Source organism: Lipotes vexillifer, unplaced genomic scaffold, assembly GCF_000442215.2.
Source record: "Lipotes vexillifer unplaced genomic scaffold, Lipotes_vexillifer_v1.1 scaffold61, whole genome shotgun sequence".
In the NCBI taxonomy this organism is placed as follows: domain Eukaryota; kingdom Metazoa; phylum Chordata; class Mammalia; order Artiodactyla; family Lipotidae; genus Lipotes; species Lipotes vexillifer.
Genome location: NW_006787051.1, coordinates 712,601 through 723,062, shown reverse-complemented (window position 1 = coordinate 723,062; position 10,462 = coordinate 712,601). Strand labels below are relative to the sequence as shown.

Sequence of the window (10,462 nt, the reverse complement as noted above, 5' to 3'; positions counted from 1 at the left end):
CGGGAGGAAGGGACTACAGGAAGAGATCTATAAGTCTGGCTGTTTCCCCAAACTAAAAGGACAGGCAATGAAACTTTTATACCTCTGAGGCCCTAATAACATTGTAACCAGTATGGCTTTTCCAGATATTTTCTCTTAATGACTTTGTCTCACATGCACACAACTGCATACATGGGAATTATTCCTTGTCATACACACACAACAATGCTACATATACCTACTCAATCAGCTTCACAAGCAACATCTCACACAAACACGCAGACATCTACACATCGTGGTTATACTCCCATGAGTATTTTATATTCTTATGTACTCACTCTCATGGCCACCAAATCTGTACCATAACAAAAGGAGTCACAGAGGAGGTACTGAGCCAAGTGGATACTGACCAAGGCTGGGTCATATGGGAAGCCACCATGCCTGACTTGTATGGGAAGAAGATTGGAGTATGGGGTATACAAGTGATGGCACTAGCAGTGGAGGCTAGTATCCTCCTCCGGACTAGAAGGACAGCACTGAATGTAGCTGGACCCACTCTTCTCCATCTGTCCTAACTCATCAAGGGGATTGGAGGCAGCAGTGCCAGCATTCCGGGAACAAGTTTACCATACAGTCTGGGTTCCGTCACATCCCCTAGACCCAAAGCATGTCCACAGGCAAGAAGCTCTGGAAGACTTTCCTCAAAGCAAGATTCCTATTATCCTTCCAGCTCTCTGCCTGTTCAAGGGGAGATGGTGGAACAAATGCAAGCTGGGGAAACAGTGAAGACCAAAGGGCTGACAGCAGAGGGTAGGGGAGAATCAGGCAGAGCTGCTTTCCAATAGCAAGAGGAAAATAATGTGACCTCTCTGGAAACAGCCTCATCGATGAAGGAGAAAGTCTGGAAGAGGATTTGGGGGCCGGGATTCTGGAGGAGAAGAGTGGAAATAGAATTGTCTCTGGGAGTCTAGAAAGGAAAAAATTAATGGACAAGAGCGTGAATGACAAAGTTCATCTTTCCCAACACGATGCTCACCTCTCAACCCTCAATCAGTGTTGCAAAATCCTATAGATGGAGGTCCATCACAAACTTTCTCACTCTCACCAGAGGGCAGAGATAAGGCTGAGGAGTCACTGGTGAAGGAATTGAGGATCAAGTGCCAGAGGGAGTGATTTCTATAGCCTGCATATCTACTCTAAAGGACATCACCAATTGTGGATAGGCTTCTAAGCAGTGTCTCCCAAGGTCTACACTAGAGTCATTCTATGAGTTCGACTCCATCCCAAGCCTTTCTGCCCTAATCAAAGTACAGACTCCAATTCTCTTAGGTCCCAGTTCTGAACAGAGGATTTTCCTTTCAGGGAATATTTAAAGGTGAGGTCCTAAGACTCATGTAAACAGGGCATTCCCTGGAGCTTCAGGATCCCTCAACTTTATTATCTTTCCATCCTCTGAGACACCTTAGGGCACTTTGTGTTGTAGTTGAAATCACAGACTAAAGCCTTCAAATCATAATCACCTCTCTTAAACTTTATACCACTGTCATTCAAATGATGTCAGCAGATATAGTCTCAGAGGTTCATAAGTCATCAAAACTGTGTTTTCATTTATATGATAATTAAATAGATATGAAAATGAACAGATATTGTATTATGCAGATGCCAACTTTCTTATTGAGTTATGCAACTTGGCCGAAGGGCTTGCATTTCGTTTCAATTTATGGTTGTTTTAGTGCCATGTGATCACCTTAAGTGGTGGAGTTTAATTTGGTTAGTGCTGTCCTAATGTCAACATGCCAACAGGGTGTGCTGTTATATTGAAGTTGTATAATTTTTACTGAACATAAAGCCAAAGCTTTTCTTTTGTGGAGATAATTTACCGTCAAAAGACAGTTTTGTAGAATGAAACTTTAGTTTTGTTTCACTGATGGTTAAGATTTATATTCAGGAGCTCCAGTTGAAGCTGGGGACAGGATTGTCAAAAAGATTATGGCACACCATCCAGAGTTATCCCTTGGTTTCCCAGCTCTTTCAAAATAGGTTATTTTGTCCAAGAAAAACCATCAGTTCGGCAAGGTACTTTGGCTCTTTTTCTTATATCTTAGTGACTGGTTTGGGGTTGTTTTTTTTTCAGGGAAGAGACAACAGGAAGAGTTGTACATCCAAAAGACTAAAAACAAAAATCTACACCATCATGAGATGGGGGAGGTGTCGCAAGGACAAAATACGACTCAAATGTTTTTGTCAATAATAAAGAGAAATTAAATTGCATAACTTTAAAGGTGAATTCAATCTATTGTTTTATTACTAGAAGTGTGATATTCAAATAAAGAAGATGAGTCTTTTGATCTACTATATCCTTGCCAGATGACACTAGAAATGAATATACCATCTCATAAAGTATTGTTTTGCAACACTGAAAACATTCCAACTAAACAGCACAATCATTGTCTAACAACCTTGTAAAGGGGATTCTTGAAATGGTTGGTAGTGTTTGCCGGCAATTCCTAAGCCCTCCAATTCTGAATTATATAATTTTATAGGCTATACACACCTATATATAGCGTGTAGTGACTTCATACTGAAAAAGAGAGACAAACTATGAGACAGAAAAATCAGACACAGGTGACAGAATTCCTCCTTCTGGGACTCTCTGATGACCAACACACCCAGCAGCTGCTTTTCATCTTATTCCTGGGTGTCTACCTGGTCACTGTGCTTGGAAATTTACTTCTCATGTTCCTCGTTCAGGTTGACTCCCAGCTTCACACACCCATGTATTTTTTTCTCTGCAATTTATCTCTGACTGACCTCTGTTTCTCTGCCAACATCATTCCTCAGGCCCTAGAGCCCTGCTATCCAGAAAGAAAGTGATTTCATTCACACATTGTGCAGCTCAGCTTCTACTGTTCCTCATTTTTGGGTGTACACAGTGTGCCCATTTGGCAGTGATGTCCTATGATCAGTATGTGGCTATCTGCAACACTTTGCATTACCCTAGCATCATGACTTGGAGGGTGTGTGTCCAGCTGGCTGTAGGATCATGGACCAGTGGCATTCTGGTGTCTGTGGTGGACAGCACCTTCACACTAAGGCTACCCTACCGAGGCAGCAATAATATTGCTCATTTCTTTTGTGAGGCCCCTGCACTGTTGATCCTGGAATCCACAGACACCCGCACTTCAGAGATGGCCATTTTCTTCATGGGGATTGTGATTCTCCTCATACCTGTTTCTCTAATTCTGGTATCCTATGGCCACATCATAGTGACTGTGGTCGGGATGAAGTCAGCTACGGGGAGGCTCAAGGCATTCTCTTCCTGTGGCTCCCACCTCATGGGGGCCATCTTTTTTTATGGGCCAGCAATTGTCACCTACATGACATCAAAGGCTTGCAAAGAACAGCAAAAGGTGGTTTCTGTGTTCTGTGCAGTGGTGACCCCCATGCTTAATCCCCTCATCTACAGCCTGAGGAACAAGGATGTGAAGGGAACTCTGTGAAAAGTAGCCACAAGGAATTTCCCTTGGAGACTTGGAATTTTCCACTGACAGTGAGACCTTCCTGGCTGCCTACTTGTAAGACTCGCTGAGTTGGTCCCTCAGCAAGACTGGAATATGGCACAGTTCTTATCCTTGAGCCTTGTCCGTGGACTCACTCTGCATCCTTTATCCAGCACTACCTTTGTAGAAGAAGAAGGACAATAATTCATGGAGCATTAGAAGGGGAGTCTGCTTCCTTCCGGTCAGTCTTTTAGTACCAGGGGATTTTTAAAAAATCCCTTGAGAAACACTCCCATTTTATAAACCTGGGAACCTGTAAAATCTATCTTTTAAAAATAATACTATATATTACTATCTATCTATTCAAGATCCTACTCCAACTCCTTTATCTTTTGGTGTTTCTGAATCTCTTTGCATCATCAAATAACCAATAAATTGACGAACAGTACTTAGTCACTTACTATGAGCTAGGTGTTACGTGTATGTGTATGTGTACATGCAACAGCATGCGTGTTTGAGGTTGAGGGTGAAGAGCATGGGTATGATGAAGCAGAATACATGAGCTCTGCTGTCCTTCTCACACTGTTATTAGAGACACGAGCATCCATTGGGGCACATCTTTATAATGGTAAACACAGGGATTTGGAAACCAACAAGAAAGAGTGACATCTAAGGGGTGGAAGAGTGAGAAGGTATTACCAATCCTAGGCCTAAAGGAGCAAAAGGAGGCAACTGGAACTTGGAGAGGGTAGCTGTCTATAAAAGACCAGCAGACAGGAGCTGTGGACTTAAGTATATGGAGGTGAGGAAGCCTCATGAGCTTAAATATTTCAAGCTCATTCTCTACCTACCTTCCAATTTCCTGTTACTGTATTAAAAAAAAAAAAAAATCCAGGATAATCTCCCCATCTGAAGAGCCTTAATTTAAACATATCTACAAAGTCCTTTTTACCATGCAAGGTAAAATACTTACAGGGGAGTAGGATGTGGACATCTTTGGGGGGCCGTTAGTCTGCCTACCATACCAAGGTCAAGTAAAATAAATGTAAAAGAGAAAAGCTTGCTAAACATTTTATAATAATGCCAATCTGCCTAGCTGTGTGATTGCCACCATGCAAATAGAACCGCTGATCTGCCTTTTCATTTGTAAATTTCTATGGAGATTTCAGAATGTGCTGCCCTTCTGGAGCCCTTGCTATGTGAGAGCTGAAGGATACCCTGTGTGGGAGGTGGAACTGGTCCTGGTACCTCCCTGGCACACAGAGGGAGAGCCGTTTGTAGAGCTTGAGGAGAGGACATGTCTATGGAGTAAATGCTAGTTTACGCTGTTAATTGTCAATAAATTCTTATGAATAGTTTACACAAAGCTATGGTGCCCGTGTCCCAGGTCTGCTCTTTGCCAAGAATCCAGAACCGGACTATGTTCCCTGACAAAATCAAAAGAGGGGCTGTTAAATTGGTTGAGGGATATGTAAGTTTAAAAAGGACAGTTGATTTCATCCTATCACAATAACATTACCAAAAAATATAGAAAACAAAAAATCTTTGGGTCATTCACAGCAGTTTCCCATAATTTATCCACTTATACTTAACTTGGGATTCCTTTACACCCTTTCTGTCAAGTAACTCTCATATCCAAGGTGTATAATTTGAGATTGAGGTAGTCATCAATGCAAAGTAGTCTTTCTCCAGATGAGGCACAGACCAATTATGGTAGCAGAAAAAGTTCTCAATTGATAGCCCTCTAAACATGTGTACCTTACAAGACAGTGGAGGATTTAAAGTATCTTTTTATTTTCTTTCTTTCTCATTAGAATATAAATTCCATGAGGCAAGAAATTAGTCTGTTTCATTCACCCATGTGTCTTCAGGGTCTAAATAAGCTCTGACACATGCTGAACGCTGCATAAAAATTTGCTGAAATTCTGAATTTGAATTTTGAAATTTTTGAAATTTGGAAGTTTGAGTTTAAACTCAAAATCTGTTTAAAAAATGAGCGAAAGAATGAAACAAACTCTACTATTTATTATCATTACTTTATCTCATAAACAAAAAGATCTTTGAGCTACCAGTAGAGTTTTTGGACATATAGAAGAAAGCAAAGCAGAAAATTATAAAACGACACGGATGAAGTTCAAGAAAAGTTAAAACAAATTTAAAAATAGCAAATTGTAGTGAAACTGTCAACCTTCGATAGGCTGCTAATTTGTGTAAACTAGTAGCATCCTCAGAGACATTGGAACCCCAGTCCCAGAGAATACTGGGCCTACTGAAGTTCATTCATCACTCATGTTCTTTCACTCCCAGTGGAAAGTCCAAAATCCCAGTGGGTATACTGTGGCTCCTGGAAAGAGTAGAGACAAAAGACTTATTTGAGGAACGTGCTTTTCTTTCCTTTGTCCTTGCATTCTTACCCCCTCAGTTTCCATCTAAGTCAGTCATAGTTTCTGAGGGTCTCAGGTCCTGTGCATGGCCCACCTCAGTGCGGTCTTTACTTCACTATTTCTTAAGCTGTAGATGATGGGGTTCAACATGGGAGTCACCACCCTGTAGGACAGTGACAGCAGCTTCTTGCTCACAGGAGAGGTGCTGGACTGGGGTCTGAAGTATGTGAGGATGGCAGCGCTGTAGAAGAGGGAGACAACCAGGAAGTGGGAGGAACAGGTGGAGAAGCCTTTGCACTTCCCCTTGGCTGAGGGCATCCTGAAGATAGTGGAGAGGATGCAGACATAGGACCCCAGGATCAAAAAGAAAGGGAAGAAGATGAATAGGACAGTGGCTGTCAGAGCCTCCAGTTCAAACAGAGAGGTATATTAGCACAGCCCAGTGCAATGACAGGGAGGTTGTCACAGAAAAAATGGTTCACCTTGTTGGGGCCACAAAAAGGGAAGCTAAAAATCCATGTGGTTTTCACAGTAGCCACTGGAAATCCTGAGAACTAGGAGGCAGTTGCCAGCTGGGCACAGGCCCTGTGACCCATGATGACTGGGTAGTGCAAAGGGTCACAGATGGCCACATAACGGTCATACGTCATTGTGGCCAGGAGGCAGCACTCAGCAGCTCCAAAGAAGAAGTAGTATATCTGGGTAGCACAGCCAAGGAAAGGAGATGGTTGTGTCTTGGACGATCAGGGTCCCCAGCACCTTGGACAGAAAAACCAAGTTGAAACCTATCTCCAGGAAAGACATGTTCCTGAGGAAGAAATACATAGGACTTTGGAGGGCAGAGTCCTCTGTAGTGACCAGGATTATGAGGACATTTCCCATTAGGGTAACCAGGTAAATGATCAGAAAAAGGAGAAACAACAGAGCTTGTAGCTCAGAGGACAGGGCTGAGAAGCCCACAAGAACAAACTCATTGACAATTGTCCAGCTTCCCCATGTTATTCTTCTGCCCAGGATTTCATTGGACATCCACACTCCAGGAAGGTGAAAGTCCCCGTATGTTATTAAGACCTCTATTACACCCTTAGAAAGGGAAACTCCTGTGGCCTCATTCTTCAACCTCTTGTTATAGCTGTTGAAGGTCAAACAGCTGTACTTTCCAAAATGTAAAAAACAAGTCTGACTAAGGGATTCACAATTTTTTTTGAAGAATACTAACTTTTTTCCAGACTGAACTCAGGCACACCGTATATATCTATAATGTCGCAACTTTTCTTTGCTTGACAGAGGATGTTCAAGGTCACAGCTTCACTTCTGTCCTCCTATTCTATCTCTCTTCAGCAGTCAGTGGTGCTAAAAAGAAGCCAGGCCAACCATTTCTGAAGGGAGGGGTCTTAATGCACAGAAAAGTGGTGAGGTGAGCCAGTGCATGTTTTCTGCAAAACGAAAGGGTGGGAAGGAGAAAGTCAAGGAAAGTGAACCAACAACTACCAGTGATCCCTGAGGAGGAGACCTGAATGTGTCCTAATCTGGAGCAGCTCATACTTGGGAAGAGTTCAGCATATTAGAGACATCTTCATTTCTAAACTCAAACAATTGCAGTTTAAGAAAGAAGATGCATAACATAGAAGTTGTGGTTTATCTTGATCACTGGGCTAAATATTCTCCATGTGGCTATATGTGATCAGACAAAGGGAACACAGACTCAAGATACTGTGAGAGAATCCAGGTGTGTTCTGTATACACCCTTTCATTAGCTTCCACTGGCTGACTTATGTCTTGTCTCTCAAGAAATACGAAACACATTTTACATATAAATAAAGACCAACTCAAATATGCAAGCTTGACTAATACTATTAAATCCTGTGAAAAAGAATCAGAAGGTTTCACCACTGCATCAATAACTAAGCTTTGAAATTGGAACTGTGAAAATTTTTCTGATGACTATAAACTTAAATGGAGGGATAAATCTAAATCATGTAATATGGTGACTGGCTTATAATACATGCTCAATGAATGCTAAACATTACAATTATTATGATATAAAGCTAAATCTACCTTCCAATATCTACTTCTTATCTAACCCATTGCCCAAACTCACTGTAGCCCTTTCTTTACAATCCCTAAGGGAAAAAAATAATTTATTCAATAAATATTGATTATCTTTTGTGTGCCGGACACTGCTCTAGATACTGAAGATAATATGTTAGTAAATAAAACAAACAAAAATCTCTGCCTTCGTACAACTCACCTTCTAATAGGGAACACAGACTTATAACAAATTATGTAAATAGAATATATAGTATGTTAGACGGTGACAAGAATAACGGAGAAGGATAAAGCAGTGGAGAAGATAAGGTTTAGGGTGTGGGGAGTGTCATAGAAGGTTTCACTGAGATGGTTTTTAAGTAAAATCCTGAGCAGGTGCAAGACATGAAGTCAAGGTGGTGAAGGAAAGAGGAAGGTAAAGAGTAAAAATAGTGAGAAAGATTTATTTAAAATTTTTTGCTGATTCCTATTCATTTTAGAAACCTCAAGCTGGCCATCACTTCTTTTATGAAAACTTTTTTGATACCTTATTTATTTTTATAGTAAGAATGAACATTTGTTGAGCACCAAGTAAGTACCAGACAGTACTCTGAGCGTTTTGCAAGTGTTATGGTTGTCTCACAACTACCGGAAGATGTAGGGACTATTATTAGCTTCACTTTACAACCAAGGAATCTGAGGCACAGAGAAGTGGAGTAATTTTCCCAAAGTTAGGCGGCCAGCAAATGGCATCAGGATATGCATCCTGGTCAGTCTGACTCCAAGCCATGGATTTGCCTGTCAGGTGGCACTTTCACCCACTCTCTAAGAATGGGAATGAATCTGAGCTCACAGGTGAGACTAAGGTGGAGCGTTTGGCATAGGATGGAAGCAAAGTTGAAAAAAGTAAGACAATTTCTAGAAGGACAGAGCATTTCTAGGTATTAGCACCACTGGAGACCTGAAATACCACTTTTACAGTCCTTATCTTAGAATAATCATGAATACATGTCTTCATCTCATATTCTAAGTGGTATACTCCTTGAGAGCAGAGATTGTGTTAATCAACTTTTTATCCCAACGCCTTGCAAGGTAGATGCCCAGTAAATTGTTATTGAATGAAGAAGATATGGAAAATAATCAGGGAAATATCTCTATAGGCAGAGTGTAGGCACAGTGAGCCACACTCACAAGGAATTTAGACACAAAAGACTACATACATCAACAATACAGCCTTAGATTTAAAGAGTGATAAGAGTCATAAATTATGCTCATCATCTTCTTCCTCCCTAACCTCCCTGCTTTTATCTACCTCATTTCAGGAAATGATACCACCTGGCTGTGTAACCCAGGAACTGGGATAAAAGTCCTTTAATTCATCCCCCAAATTTGATTATGTTTCTTCCTAAACACTGATTCAGTGTCACCTTCTCCATCCCTGTCACCACGGCTTTCGGTTCTGGTTCTTATTTTCTTTGGCCTGGAATACTGTAGGAGCCCGATTCCAGCTCATTCTCTTCAAACCATCCTTCACTTGTATGTGATCTGACAGCAACTCAGATAGGGTTATTTACCTGCTCACTGTCTTTCAATCACTCTCTACTGTTCCTGGAATAAGTATAACCCTTGACAAGGTCTTTTTCTCTGATTTCTGCTTATTTTTCCAGTTTGAAATCCCCTACAGAGCTGATGCTCTGATCACACCAAAATACTTTCTGTTCTGTGCACACATCGTGTTCTCTCACCCCTCATTGCCTTTGTGCATGTGGCTCTCTATCCTCGGAAACATCTTCCTGAAATTACGTATAACTTTTCTGCTCATCTCTCATCAGAAAAATCATTTTCTTTGTGAAGTTTCATTGTCCTCGCTTGGCCAAATCAAGGGATTATTCTTTTACTCTCTTTTAACACTTTGTGTAAACTGCTATTAGAGCATTTTTATAATTGTGTATGTGTGCATCTATTTATGTTATATAATTATTAACATCATGAGTACAAATGTATTCATTCATCATTGTATCTTTTGCACACAACAGAATGCTTAACTCTAGGTGTTTAGTAATTAATGTAGCCTAAGGTTTAACTTTTTTCAAAGCAGTTTGATGATACTATTGGATCTCTAGTTGAGCCAACAGTCATATAAGATGAGTGTGTGTGTGTGTGTGTGTGTGTGTGTGTGTGTGTGTGTGTGTTTTATAGGTTTTATCTTCCAAGGTATATTTATTTTGTTTATTTTTTTTGCTATGTGCTGAAAAGACATTTTTAAAGCTTTACTCCATTATAACAGCTTTGCATCACTCAGTGTGCCATAAATGTCCAATTCCCTCAAATATTTAATCAAAATATTTCTTAGGACAGAGCCAAATCTTAGGGGCACATCACTTAAGCTATATTCCCAAATGGTTTGACACCAATTTTTAATCTCTACTCTTTGGGGAAACAGCAAAGCTATCTCCTTTTTTCTATCAGCGACTTTAAATCATTTCAGACATGTGTTGGGTATAAATAAACACAGTTATATGTACTGTCATCTGGAACATATCTCTTTAACATAGTAACAAAGGTCTTGTG

At 40.7% G+C, this 10,462-nt stretch overlaps 2 protein-coding genes across 2 annotated transcripts; one reads left to right on the top strand and one right to left on the bottom strand.

Annotated features, from left to right (window-relative positions):
• The first annotated feature begins 2,580 nt into the window (after positions 1-2,580).
• Positions 2,581-3,527, top strand: LOC103073414 (olfactory receptor 2D2). Its single transcript, XM_082931163.1, is given in 2 exon segments — positions 2,581-2,824; positions 2,827-3,527. Coding segments are annotated over 2 exon segments (945 nt in total).
• A 2,390-nt stretch (positions 3,528-5,917) lies between these two features.
• LOC103073138 (olfactory receptor 10A4) lies at positions 5,918-6,892 on the bottom strand. The gene is given in 3 exon segments (XM_082931162.1): positions 5,918-6,289; positions 6,292-6,582; positions 6,584-6,892. Coding segments are annotated over 3 exon segments (972 nt in total).
• Between the last annotated feature and the right edge of the window lie 3,570 nt (positions 6,893-10,462).